The sequence below is a fragment of the Cydia fagiglandana genome, chromosome 17, assembly GCF_963556715.1.
Source record: "Cydia fagiglandana chromosome 17, ilCydFagi1.1, whole genome shotgun sequence".
Lineage (NCBI taxonomy): Eukaryota > Metazoa > Arthropoda > Insecta > Lepidoptera > Tortricidae > Cydia > Cydia fagiglandana.
The window spans coordinates 12,235,876-12,263,559 of record NC_085948.1 but is presented as its reverse complement, the minus strand read 5'-3'; the positions used below and the strand labels follow the sequence as shown (position 1 = coordinate 12,263,559).

General features: G+C 37.7%; 4 protein-coding genes across 7 annotated transcripts in view; all 4 read left to right on the top strand.

The window, feature by feature from the left end:
• Positions 1-12,805: 12,805 nt before the first annotated feature.
• On the top strand, positions 12,806-15,702 carry LOC134672500 (peptidyl-prolyl cis-trans isomerase-like 4). Its single transcript, XM_063530440.1, has one exon. It carries the CDS (start codon positions 12,913-12,915, stop codon positions 15,604-15,606), a length of 2,694 nt encoding a protein of 897 aa, XP_063386510.1. The 5' UTR covers positions 12,806-12,912; the 3' UTR covers positions 15,607-15,702.
• A 4,217-nt stretch (positions 15,703-19,919) lies between these two features.
• Positions 19,920-22,955, top strand: LOC134672498 (putative neuropeptide precursor protein). Of its 2 annotated transcripts, XM_063530438.1 has the most exons (5): positions 19,921-20,139; positions 20,792-20,917; positions 21,204-21,459; positions 21,550-21,702; positions 21,788-22,955. In XM_063530438.1, exons 1-5 carry the CDS (start codon positions 20,061-20,063, stop codon positions 22,329-22,331), a joined length of 1,158 nt encoding a protein of 385 aa, XP_063386508.1. In that variant the 5' UTR covers positions 19,921-20,060; the 3' UTR covers positions 22,332-22,955. The 2 variants fall into 2 exon arrangements, with proteins under 2 accessions (XP_063386509.1, XP_063386508.1); XM_063530439.1 differs by lacking the exon at positions 20,792-20,917 and having other exon boundaries at positions 19,920-20,139.
• Positions 22,956-23,830: 875 nt separating this feature from the next.
• LOC134672889 (putative ankyrin repeat protein RF_0381) lies at positions 23,831-26,454 on the top strand. The gene is made up of 5 exons (XM_063530838.1): positions 23,831-23,958; positions 24,666-24,884; positions 25,185-25,352; positions 25,720-25,808; positions 26,126-26,454. Exons 1-5 carry the CDS (start codon positions 23,831-23,833, stop codon positions 26,452-26,454), a joined length of 933 nt encoding a protein of 310 aa, XP_063386908.1.
• Positions 26,455-26,690: 236 nt separating this feature from the next.
• The window catches only part of LOC134672525 (mitogen-activated protein kinase kinase kinase 7), a 53,874-nt gene continuing 52,880 nt past the window's right edge, over positions 26,691-27,684 (top strand). For all 3 annotated transcript variants that reach the window (XR_010099348.1, XR_010099347.1, XM_063530467.1), the window contains exons 1-2: positions 26,691-26,953; positions 27,032-27,331. Coding sequence is in view for 1 of the 3 variants with exons in the window: in XM_063530467.1 (XP_063386537.1) it covers positions 26,864-26,953; positions 27,032-27,331 (390 nt within the window). In the remaining 2 variants the exon portion in view is untranslated. The remainder of the gene's footprint in view (positions 26,954-27,031; positions 27,332-27,684) is intronic.

Below are 27,684 nucleotides of genomic sequence, written 5' to 3'. Positions count from 1 at the left end.
AAGCGCGCTTTATATTTGCGTGGTACTAATTCTTCTGTGTAGGTGTAAAGACTTGTAGGTGTAGATAGATGGGTACCTGTCTGCGTACGCGAAGGGAAGCCTGCCCTCCTAAGCTAAAAAGCGGTATTTGCATTTAATTTTCATTGAAAATACGTCCTTTTAGCTTAGGAGGGAAGGACGTATTTTCAATGAAAATTTATGCAAATACCGCTTTCTAGTTTAGGAGGGCATTAGTAACCTAATAACACTTGTTATTTTTTAACTAACTTCCCAATATACAGTGTGTGTCTGACCATGGGGCTGTAAATCCAGGGCTCGATTCTACTCGCTAAACTGAGTTACTTTTACTATGGCACCAACCCCGACATCACGATTTTTTTTTTACTTTTTCATATATTTTGGCTGATCAGATGTCGACGTTTTCTATGGAAAAGCCAAAAATTTTTCCCCGATTTTAGGGTTGGTCCCAGAGTAAAAGTAGGTCAGTTTAGCAAGTAGAATCGAGCCCTGGATTTAAAGCCCCATGGTCAGACACACACTGTATTCAAACAATTTATTAAACATTATAAATACACAAAAACATATCAGGATACCAACGACTTTTCGACTTTTCGTTCATTGGTATCCTGAAAGAAAAACTCGTCACATATTTAGACTCTAAAAACCTACAATCTTTATTTTCGGCTGTAACATACACGACTATACATGTATACTTTTTTTTCTTTTACCTACAACTACCTAGGAAACTATTAGATCTAGTTAAGGTTAAACTAACGTTTGCTGCGAATGAAACTTAAATAGAAAATTAACGCTGTGTGTCACGTTTTCATATCCAGAGTCCCCCATTTCAATCTCAAAATCAATAAAATAAAAATCTGAAATTATGCGTTATACGTTCACGTATTACTCAACCGAGCCAACACCAATAGGTCATATAAACATTCCTTTCCAAGCGCTTATAGGATATTTTAGTGATGTTTTAACGGTGAAAAGTAAAGTATCGATATAAATAAGGGAAGTGTCGTGTCGCTGGGCTCGCGGGCCGATTGGCTCGATTATGGCCCCGCGGAGACTAATATCCCTTTCTTTCGTAAATGTTTTTGGGAATGTTATTTTTTGGCGTCGGTCGCATCTGGCGGCCGGGGGCGCGGAATTGGAAGGAAGTGGACTGTCTCGGATGGAGCAATTGGGCCCTGGCAAGGATATGGAACGTATGGACTGGATAAATTGGTACTTAAGTACTTATGTTGATTATGTTTATTGTAATTTTCATGAATTTATGGATAGAACCTCTACGGATACTCGTATAAATGTTCGTTTGCCTACTGTGTCTATTTGAACTGAAAGAGTAGCTTTAGACCGAGAGATATAGCTTGACTTTTTCGTACAAGCCCGCATACTTCCATAGCATTGGAGAGCATTTGAGGTTGCGATTTGACGGACTGATCTGTTGCATAGTATAGTACGCACACATCATCCGTCCGTGTTCGATCCGAGTCTAAACTAGCACGTTGAGGCTTTAAAGGGATATATCGAAGGACTTCAAAGTCAAGTTTAGTGAGAAAGTTTTTATCACGCACATAGTATACCATTCACTGCCTTGATGATTTTCCCAAAACTCGAAAAAAACTTTTCAATTGGTAGCCACCATGTCCATATCAGGGTTAACTCTTAATTGGCCGCGTAGCCAAGATGCCAATCGTTTACGCTCCGTAGCGATCGAAACGCAACTGTCACTGTCGCGCTAATATGGAAGAGTGATAGAGAGACATAATCATTTTCGTTGTCGAAGCGATAGCGATTGTAACCTTGGCTAGGCCGGCTGTTGGTAATATGGCCTCGGTGTTTTTTTTAATATATTAGTCGACTATATCCACCGTTGATGGAATCAACACTCAGTATGCAATAAAATCAACTGTTGATTTGACGTGGATGCGAAATCTGACAGTAGTATATGTCGAATTTGGCCCCTGGTCTAGTGATCCCTACCATGCCCTGCCATTCCATACAAGTCGCTTACATGAATCAAGCACTTTTGGTAAATTCCCCCCTATTTTTTTAACAGTCCCCTGGTCAAGTGGTCAAGTGGTCATGCACCCTGTCCATACCACGCACGTCACTGCCCAGGTCACTTACATTAAGTAGCCTCTTAGTTGGGCACGTGTTGCCCATGGGCAGGTGTTCTCAACGTGCTCATTGTGATTGAAATTGGCCCGTTTTTTCGAGGGGACTTTTATTGGCTATTTTGTAATGTAATTTTTCCGGGTTATTGCGAGGCGGGAATCGAGCCGTGCGGGAATTTGGCTGTCTAGCTTAATCGTTGGAACGGGTAGGTATTACGGTATTTATCTTTCTTAGCAGAAACAATATCTTATGTATACGAGATAAGACCCTACCCTCCTTTTTCATTATAAGTCAGACATTTGCTGAAATCATTAGTTTTTCTTTATTTAATAGTAAATTTACAATATAAACACGTTAATCAGGATCACAAACAATCATTAAAAACCCCTTTTGCAAATTCATTGTGTTTCAATCACTAGTATATTTTGTGGTTTACGCATTAGAAATAATAAATAATACATAAGTTTGCTGATTTGTATAGCTTTTTGTAAACTAGACTTTCTACTAGGCCCTTTCATAAGGGCGTGTGCAACACCTTTTTACACCTGTACCAATTTACAGATAAGTACAAGCGAGGCGCACAAGTCATTGGTCATATTTTAGGGTTAATGGCTCCTCTACACGATGGGCCAACGCTGGCCACTCTCCAAGGGACGCAGCCATGCGGTAGAATGAGATAGCAATATCACTTGCTCCCTCTAACGCATAAATGCGTCCATTGTGCCATTGGCCCATCGTGTAGAGGAGCCATAAAATCGCCCACTTCTATGGTTCCATGGTACTGCCCGTAGGCATGTATGCAATAACCCTTAGCTCAGGCTCACCGTAGCATGCAACACAATTTCTAATATAAGAACGAGCAGCAAAAAGCAAACAAGCCCGCGCGCAGATATTAAAGGCATATCTCTCTATTATGAGCGGGAAGTTCTGTAATTTAAGGGCGGCGGCGGCATATGGCGGGCGGTAGGGATGGGCGGTGTAGATGTCGACTGTCGATGTATCGATGTTAATTATTCGTTACAACTTTGTACATAATAATAAGAAAACATAACAGTTTTCACATCCATCGATGTCTTTAGCAACAAAAGCAAGAGATCTTTTAAGCCAGTCACGTCTTCGTAATTTCTAATAGGTAATAAGTAGGTATGTAGCTGTATATATATTTTTTTAATTTTACTTACTTATTTCAGTTGGTTTCCTGTTCATAAAAAAGTATATAATTATAACATGACTTTAAGATCTTTTTGCAGTAGATACGCACATTAAGTTGGTTTCTTTAAACAGCAAATAGTAAATTAGAATTACACAAACAAAAAAAAATATGTAAACGAAACACTTGAACACTTGAAGACTAGCGTAGGGACTATAACTACAACCCAGTACAATAAAAACTCTATGTCCAACAGTGCAAAACTTATGTAGAGTAAGGATGGTGATATAGTTAATACCACCACACCGGGTCCATATTGGGTCGCATAATAATTGATTGTCCTAATGTAATGTTACGCATAAAACTCATTTCGCACAATTGTTATTGTGCTGGAAATATTAACATTTCTGAAACATTACAACCCTACCCTATTCTACACAACCTATGCAAAATATTTTCGAAAATACTTACTTTCTGTTTCAGCTGGAGAAAAAATATGCGAAAAGAGATTTATGCGTAACATTACATTATGACAATCAATTATTATGCGATGAGATAGGATCCCCACCACACCACCACCAATACCAAAACCAACGGCAATTCCTGGATTCAAATGAACACAGTGTCAAATGATGTGTTCTGTTAATCCGGCGATATCAATCTCTATTTTTTATGTATTAATTATTCATAATACACAACAATATTTATAAAATAATAGAGTTAAAATTATGTTATTTAATTTCATGTAAGTATCGTAATCGTAACAGTTTATCGATAGTATTCGCGGCCGTCCCTACCGCGCTCGTTCCTCAGACACAGCTGCACTCCGCGATTATAACTAGCTTAGCGAACTCGCCAGTTCACTTATTATTGCGTTATTAAACAAATATAACGCGAAATCATTAATTAACACCAGAATCTCACAGAGTTTGGAATCCTAGGTCAGCCTAGCAAGCTCTATCACATCTTATTGCGCGAGTTTTATCGCGCTGAAGATATACCTCTTCTATTGTAAAAACATCTGTCTAATAATGTGGCAAATCGACACTAGATGAATCTGACTAATAAACCCTGATGAGGAAAGAAAGCCAAAATTTGTAGCTCAGAGAATTGTCAGTAGGCAAAATACATTTTATTTAATAAATGTTTGGCATAATCCTGGGATTAGAAAAACCCGGGTCGGATAAAAAACTAAGTAATTATGTTCCCACTCACGCTTGACTGCACATTTCTAATAGGTTTTCCTGTCATCTAAAGAACTATTTTGTGTATGTTTTTTTTTAATTTTAGACCCAGCAATTTCGGAGACAAAGGGAGGGAATGGTCGGGCAGACAGACGCACGAGTGATCCTATAAGGGTTCCGTTTTTTTCCTTTTGAGGTACGGAACCCCAAAAACGATGTGTAGTGAAGCTTACCAAACACGAGGCCTCAAGAGTGGAGGTGAGAAAACGCCAACGCAAACAACAATTGCAATCACCAAGGCAAATGTTTACAAGCTGCCTGTTACCATAGTGTGCCTACTTGCACTCGAAAATCGACGTTTTCTACCAAACTTATACATGCCTTTAAAGTTTCATCCAAATTTAAACTTAATTCCTTACAAGCCAAAGTTGATTTTGCGTTAATTGCTATGTGAGAGATAAGAGATTGTTATAGTAAAGTGGGAAATCACGACGGAAATGGGAACACGTGATTCTGCGGATCCACTGGAGATGAGTTGATCAGGAATAAAGTACGAATGTACAAACTATTCCCAAAGTTCACAACGATTGGTACGAGTGAAATACAAGCTGACCCCCAAAGACGTATAATCGCTACGGACCTTGGGTCAAAATATAGGAGAGTGCGGGACGACTGCAAAAAGTTTTGTAACAGATTCAGATAAGCAGTTAATGTACCTAATAATTGACCATTACCTAGGCACCTGTAATAGTCGGTTAGAAATCCTCACTAAACCTAGCGGGTAAGTTTTTGACACATACTGAAAGTTATTTAATGAAGTTAAAGCTTAAAGAACAAGTTAAAATTAATACAAATACAAGTGAAATACAAGCTGACACTCAAAGATGCATAATCGCTACGGATCTCTGGATCAAAATATACTAGGAACGAGCGGGACGACTGGAAAAGTTTTCATCATTCAAAGATTCAGATACGCAGTTAATGTGATTGACCATTACCTAGATACCTCTGATAGTCGGTTGGAGATCCTAACTAAACCTATTTTGAGTTATGAGGGTAAGTTTTTGACACATAACAATAATGTAGTTAAACCTTAAAGAACAAGCTAAAATTAACAATTGTTTTTAATCGTGCTATTTTATTACTCGGAAGATCGAAATTTTTTCAACGATACACTTGGACATTTCAGTGTTTTATTTTATTATTATATTTCTGTTTATTGAACAATAAGCTTCGGATCAAGCTCTGGCAGGTAAAACTGTGCAATAATTATCTGCGGATTCTTATTATAACGTTACCTTTATATGATAAGGTGCCGACTGTACATATCCCAGCATGCCTGTTAGGAGGCGTCTCGACACAGATCTCGACAAAGGCCGAAGACGTTAATTATTCACGGCGCTACACACCGATTGTTAGTCTCGAGTTCTAGTTAAATAAAGGGGAACCGACGGAGGATTTTTGTTACGAGCTACGTACGAGTATGTTGGTGTCTTGGTACGATGTTTTGAATTAAAGTAACTTCTTTAAATATTGTACCACTAACAGTAACTAACGGGTTAAAAAAAGCGATAGGTATCTACAGGAAAGAGGCGAGCGAATTAGGTAAAGCCAACACTACTACCCGTATGTACCCAATGGAATTGGGTTCTAAGTAATAAACACCTATTTTTAGAACTAAGTGTTATACCTAGTTTTGTGTGGGTTTAACACTATAATGTCATCAGACCAACAAATTTCAGAACAACCTCTCTATTAAAAGATCCATGCCGAATTGCAGCTCTATTTCACAAAACTTTACAGAATTTTATGACTCCGACACCCCAAACCTTATGTTAGTCAAATATAGCGCATATAATAAATAATCTACATGAAAAAGCCATCAAATCGTAGCGACCGTCAAACCAAGTCGAGATATCACGGGATGTATTTTTAAGTAGGCGGCGAAGGGACGGGGCGACGCGTATTTCCATACAAATGTTGCATAATTTAAAAACAACTCGGATGTCAAGTAGCAAAGTCGTATTTTGCTCATGGCGTGAGGCCGTTCAATTAATTCGGGGGTGCAGTCGAACGCTATGTGATGGTTGAGCATTATTTTATGCATTAGGATTTTAATAACTTACAACACTATGTTATAAGTGATGGAAGTATCATTAAGTATACAATGTAAACAACTTTTTAAAGTTTTACAAATCACTTTTTTTTACTCAAACTGACAGAATTTTCGAAATATTTTTGGTTGCATCTAAAAGGGGCCCGGGATCCACTCGGATACTTAAAGTCGGATGTGACTTCTGTATAGTACTCTGTTGAGTGATGTTGATCAGTCTGTTAAGTGTGGTTGGTGCAACTGGGCCTTAATCTTACAGTCATCTGACATAGGCACCATATGTAACATTTAGTGACATTACCTAATATACATATATTTCTAGATTTTCTAGATGGGTACTAAAAGTACATAGGTCCTTATTAAGTAGGTACATAGGTGCTCATTAAGTCTAGTATACAACGCGTAATTGTTCTTCTGTTCAAAAAATGTAGTTAGCAAGGTTTTAGAAATTAATCCGAATTATATTAAAACCTGTTTGACGAAACGATGCCTCTTATTCATAATATACATATTGATCTTACAGCCACGTATCCGTTCATATGATAAGGGAACAAACCCAAGCGGGGATTAAATTTCCGCCCGAATTAACTTCAGTGAATCGCAGCTATCATTCCATCAAAACAAACCAATAAACACAGCCCCACTAGATTTAATCTGTTTAGTCGCAAAAGACGCCCATAAAACAAAGTGTGAAGCGGGCAAAAATCCTTGCTCCATCACCGTAGCAAGATTACACATAAAAATGTTAAATGTTCCCGAACGAGTATTGAAAAAATCCAAGGGAAATGGCGGGAGAAATTGGCTGCAGTCGAGAGGGCGCGGAGGGCGATATTATTTCATACGACATTATGACGATACTGGCGTTGAGAACGAACATTCTAGGTATCTATATTCCTATACCTAGCGTTAAAGTACTAAAATACTTATTTCATTATAGTTTTATCTATGGTTTTAGGCATATCAAACGCAAAGTGTCGTATAAAAGTCGTCGAACCCTCGCTCTTGTCTTGTCGCAATTATCTATTATGTGTAGGGGCCTGATTCGGATTTTGAAATAGACATCTATTAGATATCTTTTAGACATCACCAAAATCGATAACGAGATGCTTAAGATCTCGCCTGTCAAATTTGACATTTGCGCGATTCTGGAGATACTCTTGAACGATTCCCACAGGATATGACTTAGAGATCCAATTCACCTCTAATAGATATCTTACTCTATCTAACGTAAAAGTGACATTGGTTGCCCGAATGGCGCTGCAAAAGAGAACTAGTTGATATCTAAACTATAACCTATCTAGAATGGATCTAGTACGTGTCGTCTCTTGTGAATATCTTGAAGTTCGAATACGGTAGTAGGTCTAAAATGATAGTCAATCGCTGACCGTTCAATAAGCACAGTGGGTTTAATTTAAATATAATAGATAGGTAACTAAATTTGTATTTAATCGCCAACAAGTTATTTTAGAAAAAAACTGAATTTTCATTTCCAAAAAAAATATTGTAGGCCCTCTTCTACTCGATCAGAATCGGCGTAGGATGCCAGTCTAATATCCATAACTAGGTACTGATCCTGTGTCTGTGCCTGTCTATGATCTGAAATTAATTTAACAATAAAATCTTGCCAAACGAATTCAAATTAAATAGTCGCAGAAGGCTTAAAGCGGCGTTTACGCCAGTCAACAAGCGGGGCTGACTGACAATACCGACATATCGATATTTACCCGACGAACGCGTGAGGCAAAGCAGTCAACGGTAGGTATTTAGGTACAGTCAGCAACGGATATCTATATCGTACTACAAAGTGTACCCTGCCTTTTATAACAGTCTTTTATTTATAATAGAACAGTACCTACTATAATAGAACCTAACAGAATTATTTTTTAAATTTTCATTTGGAAATTAATTATTTACTTGGACTACAGATTAATCTAATTATCTGTTTGGATTACTTAGATACATATTATTATATTTTTATAAGCTCCAACAAATTTCTCCAAGATGGTACTTAGTACACATTTTCCAAGATGGCGGCGATTCCTCGAGGTCCCCAAATGTCAAATAGTGTGGACATTAAGAAGACCTTTAATTCACATACTCGTACATACCAAATTTCAAGACTCTTCTAGAGATTTCGATGTTATACCTAATCCGATTGTGGTAATATTGATACTATGTTGGTTAAATTAATTAATTTATAGGAATGATACAATCATAAAATAAGGTGCGTATTTTACGAAATACATAGCGAATAGGAATGTATAGCTGCTGCTAGCAGGCTAGACATTCCTATTCGCAGTTCCCTCGCATAGTTACCTTTTGGTATCGAACCCTATTCGAAAAACGTTAGTCAACAAGTAAGGGGAAGTGACTGACATATTTGATGTTTACATTGTTTACGCAATAAATGTTGCGTGCAAAATGTCTAAGCGCCACTTCCACCATCCCACTGACCGGGGGTTAACCGGTTAAACCTGGAGTTGCCATGGTTACCCATACAATTTGACACTAGATTAACGATTTAACCGCTTAACACCGGGTTAGTAGGATGGTGCAAGTGGGCCTAAGACAGGTCTGTGTAGGTCTACATAGAAGTGTTTATTTAAGTAGGAAGTAGATAAAGACGTCAAATTAAGAACAAATTATCAGAATGATCTTATCTCTGTAGACAAAGAAGAGACGACGTCTAAAGGGGCCCACAGATTACCAGTTCGCCGGACGATATCAGTCTGTCAGTTGTTCGGAACTGTCAAAATTTTGTTCTAACTGACCGGCCGATACCGTCCGGCGGACTGTCAATCAGTTGGCCCCTTAAGGCAATTCACATACTGAAACTTCACGTTGGGCCAACGCCAACGCCAACGAGGGACGCAGCCATGCGGTAGAATGAGATAGCAATATCACTTGCTCCCTCTAACGCATAAATGCGTCCCTCGTTGGCGTTGGCGTTGGCCCAACGTGAAGAGGAGCCTTAAAGTTACACAAAGTGGCCATGCAATTTTGCAGTTCACTGTATGTCAGTTTGATAATAAAAACGCGCAGTTCAACACACTTAGGGCCACCATTTACTAACCCGGGGTTAACCGGTTAAACCTGGAGTTACCATGGTAATGGTTACCAGCACCATTTGACAATGGGTTAACGGTTTAACCGGTTAACCCCGGGTTAGAGGGATAGAAAGAATACGTACGAGATGATTTAAGTTAGGTACGTATTGTAGACCGGTAAGTTAAGTATATGTATGTAAATACATTCACCGAAACAGATAGTGTTATAAGCAAACATCGTAAATTTTATAGCATTTTTGGTGCAGCGAAGTGGTGCTAACGGAATTAGTATAGATAATTCCAACTGAAATGGTATATTAAGGTTAATATTAACGTAATTAACGCTAATTAATTAATAGGGTTGAAATTGTTTATACCAATTCCGTTAACACCACTCCGCTGCACCGAAAATGCTATAAAAATTTACGATGTCAGGTTATAAGTGTCTTAATCCCCCAAGACGAAGAACTCTCTCCGAAAAAATGTCTCATGACCTCTTAAATTTGAGGCATCAAAGTGTATTTGTGTCCGGAGAGATTATAAAAATAGTTATTTACAAGTGCGGAAAAGAGGAAATGCGAATTACCTATTCGCACGTGTATCGTACAACGTTTTACACTACATTATGGCCCTTTCAACTTTTGACATACCTACGCACGAAAAGTGCTGTTTCACGCACTAGTGCGGGAAAGTAGGACTATATGTACCTACTGTAAAACATATCTATTTACGTTAAAAATCTCTCTAACCCACCCCGCTCAAATTCACGATAATTCCCTCTGGCCGTGGCTCACCCCGAGAGTTCCAAAGTCAAACAGTCCCGCTATAAAAAAATGAACAGCGACCGTTTAGCTCAAGGGTCGGCACGTGCCACCTTGTTTATATCATATTTTCCATCCGGCACCGGATCTGTTTTATTATTTCGATGCGAAACCTCATCGGTGCTGAGCACAGACATATATTTAATAAGCCTCCTCTCGCGAATTCGTCCGGAAGTCGTTAAAACTTTTTCATTATCATTTTAAGGATGTAATTAAAAAACAACAAATCGTGTTAGTAAAAGTATGTTAATATCTAAATAAAGGAACAATTCCATGTAGAATTAGGTATAGAGAAGGTGCCTTTAATGAAATAAGTAAGTACCGTGATGTATGAGAAGTACATGAGAATTTATCAGAACACTCCTGTAGTTTTTATCCCTTTTTAAGATCACTTCGGGCGCAGCATGGTTCCATTTTTATCGTATGTCACTATGCCCGTCCCTTTCGCACTTATATAATTGTCATAGGCATGGTGAAAATGGGACCGTGCTACCGCCGCAGGTTTACCTAACTGGTCACCGTGAATCGTTTGTTGGAAATGTTGGAATTAGGGCATTACTTCTTTCCCTGAAGAGTTACTAGAAAATATCAAATAACATTCCTTGGGAACGATTTAAATCTAGTCCGACAAGTATAAAAATTCTTATAGAAAAACCCATTTAAATTCGAATTGAAAATAGCACTTTAGGCGGGTAATTTTTAAAAATATCGTGTAATAAGTAATTTGTTTTGGCCATAAACCTATAAAATAAATCGTATGTCGTTGGTATATACGCGGAGGCTGACCCTTAGTGTGATCTACTTTCATATGTATATGTCTGCGAAGCGACTTTGTCCAGAGAGTACAATTTCCAAACATCTGAACTTAAAACAAAAGCAAAAGTCAAACGTTAAAACTAAACGTTAAAGTTCATTTTCCACTGCAAGGCAGCAATTTCACGTTTCACCGTCATTCATGCTAGGCTAACCTTATATTCTTCGAAGAATGGTTGGTAAATTTTCAATACTCACTTTATTAGGGTGGCGCGGAAGGAGGGTTGAAACGGTCTTTATTAGATTTGCCAGGATCGTGGCACGGCGGATAGCATGGTCTGCGTCCGACACCTCGATATTGAAAATCAGAGGGAATAGGTAGGTACTTATTCTCCTTATGGCTCAGTTGCATAGCATTTGGTCTTGTCGCGAAGGGTCATGCAGACGCTGGAAAACTGAAAGTGTAACATGACACTGTAAATTGTCGGGTAACACACAAATAGGTGATCTACAATTATATAGGATATTACCTACCTATAGTGTTTGTAGGAACTCGAGTCCTTTGAGTCTGAATTTGAAGAACTTAGTACGTTTTTATGAGACTCGGGCACTCGGCCACAGAATAAATAATAGTACTAAGTACAGAAGACTCACTCTCTAACAAAACGCGTCTGTTACGATCAGCACAGATATGGCCGCTAGGTGGCGACAGCGCCACGCGCGCCTTATGGCAAACCCCAAAATTTGGGCCGAACGAATGTACTTTTAGCTACCTGTAGCAAAGCGACAAAATTGCGGAGTGAGACACGCCTGACTCGGCGCTTAAAAAACTGGTAGGTGTAGAGTAACAAACAGCTTATAGAGCAAGGGCTCGCAATTTTTTTTCTTATGTCATAATTACTTTTTGAACAAGTGCTTCATTAATAAACACCTAATAAATTAATAGCTAACTTATTGCACCTATCTAACCAACGGGGTACCCACTTACTTAAAATAACATGTATCAGAGAATTTTAAATTCCAATGATTTTATTTTACTTTCGATTACATTTAATTTTATAAAACGGTTAAACGGCCATTAATTAGGCAGAATTTAATTCGTAAAAAAAAAATTCAAGTAGCCTATGGAATTACCGCGACATCTGTTAAAAACTTCTACAACTAACTTCGTCGTGTCGTGCGTTTAACTTGCTAGAATTTGCTATCTAAGCTGAGGAAAAAGTACCAGCCATCGATGGTAGATGGCGATTATTCATCAATTTATTCGTTTCATTCCACGTGCGTAATACTAATATTGTACGTTTTTATTGGTGTTGTTTAAATATAGTTACGTTTTTTTTTTAATTATGCTTTATCAAAATATAATTCTTCTTTACTTACAAACATTTAAGTTAAAATTATAACCACCTAAAACGAGGCAATTATACAAACAACATTGATGCTTAGAGTGATAACATCGCATAACTTATAAACCGGAACGTAACGTGAAAATATCCAGGCCAACGTACGCAACATAATATGACATTCCAATATACACCTTACTGCAATGCACTAATACATTATTTCGTTTGATAAACATTACAGAATAGTGACGCCACCTAACGTAAAATGGAACTTAATAATTGAGGTTATGTTTCATTATTGTGATGTGTCAGTATTCAAGTAAAAGGAAATAATATAATTAAAACTGACTATTGTTGTGCCAAATACTTAATAAATTATGTCTGTTGTGATAGAGACTACGCTCGGAGATATTACTGTGGATCTTTTCTTAGAACAACGCCCTATAACATGTCTGAATTTCTTAAAACTCTGCAAGATGAAATACTACAATTTCAACTTGTTTCACTCGATTCGAAGCGGTTTTATCGCTCAAACTGGGGATCCGAGTGGCGAAGGATCCGGTGGAGAGTCAATATGGGGACTTTTGAACGGCCCAGAGAAACGATTCTTTTCGGGAGAGAAAATGCCGAAAATACGTCACACTGATGCTGGACTACTTTCTATGGTATGTACCGGAGAAATGATGGTAGGCTCACAGTTCTTCTTTACGCTTGGCCCGGACCTGGACTCACTCGACGGCGTTCATTGTGTCATAGGCGAGGTTACGGAAGGTCATGAAATTCTACGGAAACTAAACGATGTTATTTGCGACGAGACCCATCGTCCCTACCAAGATGTACGAATTACGCACACTGTTGTTCTCGAGGACCCCTTTAGTGACCCTCCGGGACTGCGAGCACCTTCAAGGTCTCCTTCTCCTAGCGCTGAAAGATTGAAAGGTGGCCGGATTGCTCCGGATGAAGAACTAGACGAAGCTCAGGGGAAAACTGCTGCTGAAATACAGGAAATGATTGAAGAAAAGGAAGCTAAAGCCAGGGCTACCATCCTTGAAATAGTAGGAGACTTACCTGATGCTGATATAGCTCCTCCTGAAAATGTATTGTTTGTATGCAAATTAAATCCTGTCACAACTGACGAAGACTTGGAAATTATATTCAGCCGCTTTGGCAAAATTGTTAGCTGTGAAGTCATAAGAGACAAGAAAACTGGTGACTCTTTACAATATGCATTCATTGAATTTGATGATAAGAAATCATGTGAAGATGCATATTTTAAAATGGACAATGTATTGATTGATGATAGGCGCATCCATGTTGATTTCTCTCAGTCTGTATCCAAAATGAGATGGCTTGGGAAAGGTAGAGGAGTACAACATTTTAATGATAATGGTGAAAAAGTGCCAGAAGGTAAACAAGATAGGTCCAGGCGATCTAGGAGTAGAGAATATAATCAAAGAAGGCAATATGGCAGAGAAAAACACACAGACAATAGAAGAAATGAAGATAGGACTGATACAAATGTCACAAATAGAAGAAGTTATAGAGAAAGAAGTAGAAGTAGGTCTAAAATCGAATATCAATCTAATTCTAGGAATTATCGTGAACCTGAAGAAAAACAATCCTCACGGAAATCTGATGATACAAAAAGAGAAAAAAGAAGGGAAAGAAGTTCTTCGAAATCAAAGACATCAAATGATAAGACTGAAAAATCAAAAGACAAAAAAGACAGATCAAGACACAGACATGATGACAACCATAGAAGTAAATATGATGATAAGACTGGAGACAGGAACCAAGACAAGTCTCATCATAGAACAGACCAGTCTGAGAACAGGAACGATAATAAATCCAGGAGTAGTAGGCATTATGAGGAAACAAGAAAAGATGATGGAGAAAGGAAGAGAGATGATGTAAGAAAATCAAGAAATGAAGACCAACAAAGGAGTAGAGATGTATCTAAGAATGATTTGGAAGAAAAAGATACTGGCAGAAATTATCACTCTTCTAGTAAAAAATATGATGATAAACTTGATAGTCATACACACAAACAAAGAAATAGGAGAGAAGGGAGAGATGATGAATCAAGAATGAGAGATGAAGAAAAAAAATCAAGGCAAATTGAACAGCAATCTGAATCAGATAATGAGATTCCAGACAGAGGACACAAATCAAATTCTAATAATTATTATAAAGACAACCAAAACACTAGAAGTGAAAATAATAGGCATGAAAACAAACACAGAAGTAGAAATGAAAAAGGAAAAAATAGGGATGACAATACATCAAGAAATGATGTACAAGACAATGTAAAAGAGAGATATGAAAATAATGAAAGTAAAGGTCACAATGAAAAAAATAGTAGCAGACACACAGAGAAAGAAGTAAATAGACATGAGGAAAGACATGAAAAGCATAACAAAAGTAAAAAGGAAAGGGTAAATGAAGATAGTCTTGAATATAATAAAAATAGTCAGCAAACTGATCATGAAAGTGCTAAAGATGCTAAAAGTAAGAAAAGACATGAAAACCTTACCAATAGAGCTAGAGGCGAAGACCATAAACCAAATGACAGACAAGACAAGAAAGAGAGAGATAGAGAGAATAAGGACAGATATAGTAACCAAATAAAAAAGAAGAAACCTGCTGAATCAGAATCACATGAAATTGAAAAGTCAGATCTTAAGCATGCAGAAGATGATCTCCAAAACAATGAAAAAGTTAAGAAAAATAAGGGAGAAATTAAAAGAAAAGATGTAAAAAAGAAAGTTGGCGATAAAAAGAAGTCTTCCAATAAGAAAGATATTAGAAAGAAAAAGCGCAAACTGTCTACTTCTTCAGATTCTGAGAGTGACTCGTCATATTCAAGTTCTTCAAGTTCCAGTTCCTCAAGCAGTGACTCAGACTATAGGAGGAAGAAAAGAAAGAGGAAGTATTCTTCCTCCAGCAGCAGTGATTCTAGTACTTCTAGCAGTTCATCATCTAGCGATTCATCAACCTCCAGCTCTGATAGTGACGCAAAGAAAAAGAAAAATAAGAAGAAACGGACTATGACTAAGTCTAAAAGGAAATAAATTATAATGATAGTTATTATTTATTATGTTTGCCATACATTTTACAATGTGCATTTTGTGTTGATTACAATTTAGGATTAAATGAAGTTTTTTGTCTATTAAGTATATTATTTAAATAATGCTATACATTACAAGGGATCTAATTTATTTACACCACTTGCTCAAACCTACATAGACGTACAGGGACAGTTATTGCAGATTTACCTTCTAAAAGAATTAATATCTTTTTTTAATTAATTATTTCTTTTAAAGTGGCAAATAATGTAAACGTACCAATTTAAGGAAAACCATGATATTATCAACAGTTTATATAGGTACTTAAATCTTTAAAGACTTTCCATGAAATTGAAAGTTGAATCAATTGTCGCCGACTTAATTCAAACGTCGTTTATTAAACGGAAGGGAAGGTTCACTAAGAACATTTTCGCGATGCAGGACGGGCTCAGGGCTCAGGTAGCATTATTTGTGCCCTATCAACGTATCAAACCTATATAGGTATAATACAATAAATAATCAAATTCAAGAGAGGTAGGGTACTATACAGCCATTCTACATTACGTCATTTCAAATTAGGGGGGGGGGTCTGGACATCGGATGATGGTAGCATGACGTAGGAGGAAACGGGGTCATTCGAAGCATGATTTTAGGGGGGGGGGGGGTGTCAAAAAACGATGACGTAACGTAATTTATGGACAGCCCCCTAAGGGTGGTATTCCACCTGTCCAATTTATTTCTTAATGTCATTGCCTCTCACTCTTTCATTAAAGCAAAATGTGAGCCGCAATACACATTATGCAAAGAAATTGTATAGTAGGCCAAGCAATAAGAAGGTATAGAGGGAAATGCTAGGAACACAATTTTTGACTCCGTAACTTTGTTTGGACTAGTTAGGAGGTGAACATATCAAAAGTCCCCGGCTGTAGCCCCGGTGCTGGGGGGTAGAGGGGGGTAAGAAGGTCGAATTTTTCGGTTTTTCATTGATATCTTGGAAACTTTGCGTCTTAGCGACATGACTACTAAGACAAACCGAAAGCTGATAAAATTAGTTACAAGTTTTATCCAGTCAAGTTTTTCGATATCTTGAATAGTTTTTGAGATACCCGCTTTTGAAAGTTTATTTAGGGATTTTAATTTTTTCTTGATATCTACATTAGTGAAGCTGCTAGGCCGTGTTTGGTATCATTTTCATATAAATCGGGGGTGCTGAATTCATTTTCGGTATCACATTGACACTATTCCGAAGTAAAACCAAAATTTTAGAAAATATATTTTGTTTAAATCCCTCCGCTTAAACCGCTGAACCAATTTCGTTGAAATTTGGTATAAAAATAGTTTCAATCTCGACACAGGACATAGGATAGTTTTTATAACCAAAAGTATCTTTTGAGGGTGTGAAAGGTGGGGTGGAAGTTTGTATGGGGAGTCAATAACCGCTGAACCGGTTTAGATGAAATTTAGGATGGTATACATCTGTATTTAGATGAAAATGATACCAAACATTACTTCAAACCTTACCTTAAGCAGTATTAACCTCAGGAATTCAGTTTCGTCGACGAAGTTGAATTCCCTCCATACTCCATTTCACAACTTTAAAGGATGATTATTGAGATAAAAAGTATCTTATGTCCTCTTGGGACTCGAAATATCTGTATACCAAATTTCAATTAAATCGGTTGAGCGGTTTAAGCGTGAAGAGGAATCGAAAAAAAAAGGTATTTATTTAATGTTTATATGTTTTTTCTTAGGAATGGTGTCAATGTGATACCATAAATGAATTCAGCACCCCCGATTTATACGAAAATGATACCAAACATGGCCTAACAGCTTCACTGATGTAGATATCAAGAAAAAATTAAAATCCCTAAATAAACTTTCAAAAGCGGGTATCTAAAAAACTATTCAAGATATCGAAAAACTTGACTGGATAAAACTTGTAACTAATTTTATCAGCTTTCGGTTTGTCTTAGTAGTCATGTCGCTAAGACGCAAAGTTTCCAAGATATCAATGAAAAACCGAAAAATTCGACCTTCTTACCCCCCTCTACCCCCCAGCACCGGGGCTACAGCCGGGGACTTTGGATATGTTCACCTCCTAACTAGTCCAAACAAAGTTACGGAGTCAAAAATTGTGTTCCTAGCATTTCCCTCTACAACGTTTTTTGAGCATTCATTTCCTGACCTATAGGTGGAATACCACCCTAAAGAACATAAAAGTGTCAGTTGTAAAAAGTTCTCATCTAAGGTCAATATTATGTTTCGTTGGCCAAACTCTAATCGCAAGAGGTTCTTGCTTTGTCCTTTAAGTGACTGAACAAGAAAATTACAGTCATTATAATATTGGTGCGCTCAAAAAGGTATTTGGGTGATAAAAATGTAGCGTAGATAGGTCCTTTTAAAACCGGCTCTCGATATTAAGTATGTTTGAACCAGTCGGTCAATCAGATTGGCTGATTCATGGTACCTACATTATTTTTATTTACTCGAATACTTGATTAAGATTAGTGTTTTGGTATTAGTTAGTAGGTACTTTATAGTCAAAGATATTAGAGACCTACCTATTGGTCTGGCAATTCAGAGTGAAATAACCTTATATCGTAAGATGCAGTATAAAGTACCTACCCACCTACAGTTATTTACAACTCATTCTGTTATCCTACTACCTACCTAGTGTACCAGTAGCGGCGCGGCGTGTCAAAAATGTTCACTATAGTTCGTTTTTTTTAGCATTAGAAAGAACTCCACAGAAGCAAGCGTACAGTTTTTATCAGGCTCTTTAATTGTTAATAATTATTGAATTATCTAATGTAGCACGGTCAATATATATAATTTACTTCAAATTATTACCGCTAAAAGTGCCGGATTTGGAACCACAAGCTTACTTCTGCGAAGTTCTTTCAAATGCTAAAAAAAACGAACTATAGGTAAGCCGATGTTTATTTGGCTTGCTATTTCCTTGGCATTTCTGATCATCAGAGTTATTGTTCTAAGATGTATTTAAATGGGCAAGTCGGTTGGAATCGAGTTCTTTGGACGCTCCGCCACTGCTAGGTACCTACTTTGTAGATGCCAATAACCCGCGTAGGTATAGGTAGGTACTTAATATATATACTTAAGCCATAATATTATACGTGTTTTTCATTTATATAAGTCTGGCCTAGATCAGTAAAAATGAGTCCCAGACTCGTTACCTAGAGCCTGAAGTCATTTCACAGGAAAACTCATTTCCAGAACGGCAGTCGCATCATAATATTTAATGTACCGAAATTAATAATCAACGACGCCGGCCGTCTCGTCGCGGCGCTTAACTGATCTTTTATAAAGCACTACGTTTATCTCAGGTCTGTTACGTTGGGTGCCAGGGAGGAACTAAGAATACCTACCCTGCTAATATTTCCTACATAGAGAATTGAAAAAATAAATCAACCTGTATATCAAGCCTAGTTTCTTCCCACTTCTCGTAGGGAATTCAAAACTAGCATTTACCGGTTTTTGGTTAAAAAATACCGATTTTTCACTTCATGCGGTAGTTAGTATTTTATGATAGTTATACATTACCACGGCACCAACCGGCACGTATGGAGGTCCAACGGGGAGGCCTATGTTCAGCAGTGTCTTATGGCTGAGGTGATGATGATGATACATTATAAGGTAAGGTGGGGTAAGACGAACATAGTTTATTTTGGTCGGTACAAGACAAATAGTAGGTATAAGGATTCCATACAAGTGTTTGTCTAACCCCCCTTACCTTAAAGACGTAATATATTATCTACTTTTACCGGGGATTAAACAAAGCAGCTCTAAATAGGATGGTTTACTTTTAACTCGCTATCCTTGTATAAATACTATGATTTATATATTATAAACTTACTCTGAAGGCTCATTGTGGCATATGTAAAAAAAATATACTAATATTTATTTAATTTTAATAACACATTCGCCGCTGAGCTACGGGCTTAGCGCTACGTCGTAGCCAATATAAACTTACTTGGGCTTCCGAAAGTCAGCGAAAATGCTTGCAAAGGACAACGTGTTATGTAATTAGTGCCGAATGGGTTAACTTAGTAATTTTTCTACTTGGTACTTATTCATAATTTTCATAAACAGTTACTTTCTCACTCGAATGCGTCCTATTTTAAAGATAGGGGTAGGTAATCAAGCTATTTATATCCTCATAAGGTGTAAGTAGCAAGTTTATAGCAGGCATTAACAACAGGGTAAGGTCAGGACCCGAGGCCTGTCTACGTCAGAAGATGTTTGTTGTCCGGTAATCCGTCTCTGTGTGCGTCCTTACTGCGCATGTTACGAATTTATCGACAACAGACCGGGTTTTCTCTCCAGTGAGCTCTGATAGGCGACACTTGTGCTCCGCTAGTGGCCACCTAACAATCGCATCCGGTCCTGTATTTGCTACCTTTAAATTGTTAGCTCATATTCAATCTAGTACTGGCGTGAAGATGTTATACATTTCGTTAACCGCGTTGTTCGCGGTTTTTCTAGCAGTTCATGCTGTGCCAACCCCTTCAAACAGCAAGGGTACGTATATAATTATGGACTACACAATTATCTTCATTTACTGTGATAAGGTTTCTTTGTTACATTTCGGCGAGCATTGTACCTACTATACCATTTGTTATTTTTAAAGGAAACATTTTTTTTTATTAATGACGATGTACCAGATTGTTTTGTTATCATGTATTGATCAGCCGGTGCTCGCTGCGCTCTAAATTTAGCAACAGGTGTCTGCGCGGTTCCGGTGCTGCGTAATTCCTTTCAGAGGCATCAACTTCCTCTAGCATAAATATGGAGCTTACTGCAATAGGTGGAGTGATTTCTATTTATAGACTACTTATTGATCAATGGCTTTAAAATATTGTTTTTTAGGTCATTATAATGTTAACCTACTTCAACATCTTAAATTTTACTTACAGGTTCTGAAAGTTATCTTGCATGGGGCTATAGATTATTTATAATTATAATGAGCTTCGATGTGTGTTATATCGACTAACTAATCATCCATTACTAATTTATTAATGCTATTGCATGCCCTTATGAGATAATTAACAATTTCGCAAATCAGTAAAAAATATCTTTTCTGTAAGCTCGCTTCGGTATGAGCCTTAATATTAATACTAGATAATATATATTTTTCTATCAAATAGACCCAAAGCAATAAATTGAATTTTAGATGCCGGTCCAATTGGTGAACTACCTGAAAATTGGGACCAAGCAAAAGACGACACACAGTCTTTATTCCTCAACAAGAGCGACAAAAACGATTTGGAACCGTATCCGCTCGCGCTCAGCGAAGAAGGTAACAATGGCCACACCAAAGCGAGCCTCACTCACATCCAATCTTCTTTAATGGGACAGTTCCTGATGGCTGTCATGAGCTTGTTGTCCGTCTACAATTTCTACTGCGCGATTCTCAATAAACGGAATGCTCTTTTAAACGAATAATCTATTGATTATCTTCTCAACTCTTAAGTTGAAATTTCACAGTACATACCTCACCTACATTAATTTTACTTACTAAGTACCTACTAAGCTTTCTCCTTTTAATATGAATGTCTATTAATTGTCCCTAATCTATATTTTAGGCAACTCTGAAGGCTATGAACAGGGCGTGGCGCAGCGTTATGATGTAGCTCCACCGCAGGCTGATCTTGATAACCTTATCATGAGGCCAGCATACGGAGCAGAACTGTACGCTGAGCCCCCGGGCAGGCGGGAGGAGGGCTTGTCCTCTGGTTACGACTCGCGCAGAAGAAAGCGCGGGAGTGGGACAAAGGTTGGAGGAGCCGGGGCTGCTACCAAGGTAGCTACCAAAAACGGCTCGGGCAAGAAGAACCTTAAGTAAGTCAAACTGGTATACCTACAACCCCAAGTCAGATTTTATAACATACTTTGTCGAAACTTGATACTTAAACTTATATTGATCACCAGGCCCGAGGAACACGAGGCTTCTTTTCCAATTGATTCGTTGAGCCATGATCATGACCACCGAAGCAAACGTGGCAGTGGCACGAAAGTAGGTGGAGCCGCCGCATCAGCCAAGACGGCGACCAAAAATTCTGGGGGCAATAAGAAGAATTTTAGGTAAGCAAAAAAAAAATTGCTGAAAAGCCATTCCATTACATTCCTTCAAAGTAAAATATTGTAACTTTGTTTTTTTTCCTTTTAGGCCAATTTCTGAACGCCGCAAGCGAGACTCAGGACTAAGCGCTGCCGATGTTCGAGCTCTTTTGAATTTATGGGAAGCTCAGGAGCGAAGGAAGCAAGAAAGTCAGTGGACAGCCAACCAATGGCCTGCAGACCGTTTTTATGGTCGCGTGAACTCCGTAGACGATGAGCAGCCTGAGGTCGATGAGAACGGTGACATCTGGTACAATGAGCCCGTGGTTCTCAACCCTCATGAACGCGAATACCCCCATCAACCTTCATACTTCTCTGAGCAGAACCGCATGGCACTAGCTCGTGGCTACCCTGACGTGTACCCAGTCGACCCGGCTGAACTTGCCCAAAGATATGAGGAGGCCCGTCGCAAGCGGCAATATGCCAACAAGATGAAGAGATTTATGGTGGCAAGGAAGCGCTCTGATGGCATGATGCATCAACCTAATAACTACAGGCCCAGGGACGACCTTTACACGCTTGCCGAGCTGCTCCGCTCTGCACCACGTGTGCAGGAACAAGATATTCCAGTCTATCGGCGACTGATACTTTAAGTCCATTCGTATTTTTCGGTGTCCATTCGTTGCATCGCCGGAACAACTCGGAAATGATGGTCCTGTTGCTTCGATGTCAGAACAATAAATTAGTCGGATGGACGCCTATGTAGCAATTTGGGGCGGGAGATTGTCGCGCATTTAATTCGCAGTTTGTAGCGGATACCAGTTTAGTAATAAGTAAAATAGTAAGTATTAGTAACAAGATAATACGTCTAAGTGTATTACAAGTCATTCTTCTTAATAAATGGAAAAAAGCGAAAAGGCCTAAAAAACACAATTACCTTGTACTGAATATATAGATCAGTATTACGAACAATCAATGTTTTAAGATGGTTACCATTATACTTTGTTCTCTTTAGCCTAAAATACCTACGAATATTTTGTGTGACTATCCTCTACCTCGTTTCCTGCATATCTGTTCTGCATTCGTACGAATTAATTAATATTCATAATACATAGTAATTAAACATGTTACATTAATGTGGAAATTTAGAATCCGAAATGTCTATATATTTACAGTGAAGTCAAACTTCACATTTTATTATATTAAATTATGCCTAGTATGGTTTAGTATGTGTAAATTATAAACTTGCTGTATTAAATTAGTATTAAATGAATAAATGTTGTTTAATTTTTGGCTTTTTCGTAATTTTAGTAACCTGGAAAATTTCTAAAAGATTCCTACTTCCTAGTTTCATGTGAACACATTTCTCACGTAGGGACTTTACATACCTTTAACCTTTGATTATATATTAACACAATCACAAACACAAAGTCAAGTAAAGGTGTTCTTGTGTTGTGTGTTCAATGCAGGTAATTCCGTGAAGCTCTGGTTTCCTAGGATAGCTATGCCGTGATAAATATAGCGGCTGTCTCTATACAAATACTTACTCCATTCATATTTAGCCATATTACTTTGTATATTGGAAACTATATCACGACACCGCTATCATGCAGCTATCCTAGGAAAACAGAGCTTCAGGTATCAAATTGACCTTTATTGTAGACACTTTTGTGACAATAATTACAATAATCAACCTGCTCATCATATACTACTCTTTGCTGCTCACTGTACACCATTAAGATCAAATAGAATCCTATGTCTATGCTGTACACAGCAGTTATGCTACCCGTGAAAGGCTCATACTGCACGGCTGGCTACCAAACGACTGTCGCAGTCGTGGATTATAATAATTACGAGAAGATTACGTGGATTAATATATGTAATATATATTAGTCGCAGTCATCGGAAGCCTAAAAAACAACTAAAAAAGGAGTAAAGGTATTAAAACTACTTATACACCTTCATAGTGATAAACGCTAACCTGTCGTACTCCTTTGCTACTATTTTATGATTAATACGAGTATGCATGTCAGTGTCATATTATGTCATATTATATATGAATGATTTCCTTGTTTAGCTATTAGGTCAAATAAATGAAACTTATTTTAAGCTAAACTAGTTTTAGAGTAATCTCTAATACTCTCATGTTAATATGAATGAAGATATTGATGTAACATTCAGTAACAGTAAGCGGGATCCTGAAAGTTCGACTCAACTGGACGCATGTACTTCTGCTACTGATCCTTATATCCAAGATGGCCCAGACCAATCACGATCAACGTATGAATTAATTTGTTTAGTGACTAACTATTCCAAAATGTTTCTGAAACGTTTATGTAGAGATTTATTTCAATCGCTGCTGGCTAAATTGTATTCTGATCGAGTGTTACCTGACCACATTGCTGAACTTATTAAACTTCACAAGAGGCTTCGGTTGGAACGGGGAGGGAATTTAGTGACTTTTAGCCACTACCGTATACTGAGACAGTCTTTTGATGCATCGAGTAAAGACAGACCAATTTCACTGCCACACATCAGCGCCGCAGGAAATTCTCGTTCATACCAATAATAATATCCTATAGAAAAATAAAGCTAAAGACGCTAATTCTTTCGATTGGTGTGCCTTTCTCAACTTTATGCCGCAATTAAGATGCCGAAATATTTTTCTACGCAGAAACATTTTCACCGAACCCCAATTTCATGAAGATTGTTGATGTCAGTAAATACCTATTTAAGAATACCTAGTCCCACAGAATAAAATATTAATGATTGTATTCTGTGTCATTTATTAATTTAAAATCCATTTCTTTACAAATGAACGAATTAGATACAGGAAGAAACGGAAAATTCGTCACAATGCATCGAGCCTTGTTCGTCACAATCCTGTTACTGCAAGTCACATGTCGCTCTAGTTCTACATTTTTTCTATAATCTTTCATATTTCTTTTTCTAATTTATTTCAATTGTTTCTAATTTCTAACTTCCAGAGAAGAATCCGATTACTCTTTTGATCAATACTTTAGCTGGATCTCACTCCACTCGAACACTTCCGAGGGCTATTTCACGACGGTTAAAAAACACCGAACTCAGATCGAAGGAATATCCGATCCTGAACGGGAGAAAGCTGCTCATTTCCTCCTATCTGATAACGATCTAATTTTAGCTTGTGAGCATGGTGACAATGATCTAATTGAAAAGTTAATCAGGTGATCACCTAATGTTTTTTTTAACTTCAACTATTTTGTCATATATATTTCATAGTTTTTAAACTTTATTTTCGATTAGTAGGTATTAGGTAACTAGGGCATCTGAGATAAATAATTTCCCTATAAAATCTTGATCAAACCTCTTTCGAGCTTTCAACGATTTCAAAATTAATAAGTTGCTTGTTGACTACGGAACCCAAATAAAAACTGACGGTGTGACGTCATAGACTGTCTACTACGAGTACAAAACTGTTATGGCTGATTTCAAGAATTAATTGGCATGTTTTTTTTTTTTTTTAGTGAGGGTGTGGACGTAAATCTAAGGGATCCGATCGGTAGAACTGCACTGCATTTTGCAGTGCACGATGGAAACATTAGGGCTATCAAAATGCTGCTTGAAGCAGGAGCGAGTACAACTGTAATGGATAATGTCGGTCTGACCCCACTTCAGATATGCGTCATGAGGAGGTCAGTTTTTTTATAATCCTCCGAGGCAACAACTAGGGCCTTTCAAAAAAAATATACATGATAAATAAAGTATTGTACTTACTCGTGGCAACCCTAAACTGTCTAGACACAATGGAGGATTGTCTAGCCAAGGTCTTTTTTTTTTGCAAAATGATTTTCTTGTATGAAAATGTCCATACAAAGGGACGTGTTTTTTATTGTTTTTGAATGCAGCACATGCGCACGATTTACTTAATAATCTAATCGAACATTTAATTATTTTATACTTCGTAATGCTAAGAACAGGACAATTTTGCAAAATTTAAGAATAAGAATTTTTATTGTTCGAGTTGCTGAGGTGAAAAAAAATGTTACTTATTAATTGCAGGCCGTCTGTGGAAGTTGCAAAACTATTATTTAGCTATGGAGCTGTCATTTTACCTCGGGTAAAACCTCTGAGCACAGGATTATTTTTACGTAAGGATTACCCATATTTTTCATCCCTAATAAAATGTAACTTTCTCGTCTGTTTGTTACCTTCTTAACGCTTATAAAAATGCTGAACCGATCAAGATGAAACTTGGCATCTACCTATGGAGATAGTTACCTAGATAAAGTGCTAGGGAAGGACATAAAATAGTTTTTTTTATTAGGTCATCAATCATCATACTACGCAGACAAAGTCGCTAGTATAGCGATACTCTCTTGTAAATTGGTCATAGTTTGATCATGATCCGTAGAAAATTATTATATTAAGAAGCACCCAAAATGATTTGCTGGACTGATTATTTCAGAATTTACCATGATGTGTATTCCAACACCAGAAGAGACTGAACTTCTTGCTTTGCTCCTTGAAAAAGGAGCCTTGATCAACGATCCTAATGTACCAGGTGGTCGATCAGTGTTACATTTCGCTGCCATGAGCAATAACTGCAAGCTCATTCATGTCTTAATCGATCTTGGTGCCGATATTTTTGCGAAAAACCACAGGGGTGAGACCCCTTACGATGTTGCTGTAGCTTTTAAGTGTAAAGAAGCAACGACGTGTTTAAAGGAGCACATGAATCTTAGTCCAAGCAAAAGCTCATTATCAAGCTGGTTTGGCCAAAATAGTACTCTTTGATTGGAGTAGTCTGTAAATTTAAGTATGTGTAAATGTAAGTAAATATATTTAATTTTATTAATTATTACATAAAAGGTACCGGTAAGGTGTTTTTATTGAATAATCACCGTTTTAATTTAAGTAAAACTTAGTAGAACTATAATAATAAAATTTAAAGTATATTCGAGTTTTCTTGCTAAAAATCGGTATTCTGTATTAACGATTGAGGACAACACTACTGACGTGACATTTCTTCTTCAGTTTCAAATATGGCGGCCCTGTCGCAGTTGCTATTCTCTGCCAAACAATACTGAGAAAATTGATATAACCAACCATTTTTACCTAATGATAAGTAATTTTAAATAAGTCTTTTAAATTAGTAATATTTGTAAGAACTAGTCAACTTGATAATGTGATATTTAGTGTACCCATGGCTTCCAATCCGCAAGATTCGCCTGTCGTACAGCAGACGTTAACATTTGTAGAAGAGATAAATTACAGTGAGATAGAAGAGTTACAGGTAAATATGGCTAAACAAACATATGTATTTATTGTTGTTGTTGTTAATAGTGAGGTGATATAATCGGTTTGTCAACAGGTCGTGGGAAAGGGGGCGTTCGGTGTTGTGTGGAAGGGTCTATGGCGGAACACATTCGTGGCTGTGAAGCATATCAACTCAGAGGCTGAGAAACGTGAGTTCGCGATAGAAGTGCGACAGTTGTCGCGTGTGTCGCACCCGAACATCGTGCGGCTGTATGGGGCGTGTACACAGGGCACAAATGTATGTCTGGTGATGGAATATGCAGAGGGGGGCTCCCTTTATAACGTCCTACACAACCGCCCGAAGCCTAAATACACTGCTGCTCATGCTATGAGTTGGGCTCGGCAGTGTGCAGAGGTAAATATTAACCATTATAGTTTGTTGCTCATGTTGATATTATCTATTTGGGTGGTATTCCATCTGTCCAATTTCTTTGTCAATGTGCATTGTGTCTCACTCTCATTAAGCAAAACGTGAGACCCAAATACACATTGGACCAAGATATTGGACAGATGGAATACCACCCTTAGCTTGACAATATGTAAAATGCTATGGCAAATAATATGTTACTGTATATAAGCCTAATTTAACACATTCATTGCCACCCAGCCAAACAAGATGTCTGTGCCAGGCCACAACAATTTTGTCATATTATAAAGCAGCAGCACCACAATCCCGACTATCGGTCGTCAGGCCTGGGAACAAAACCA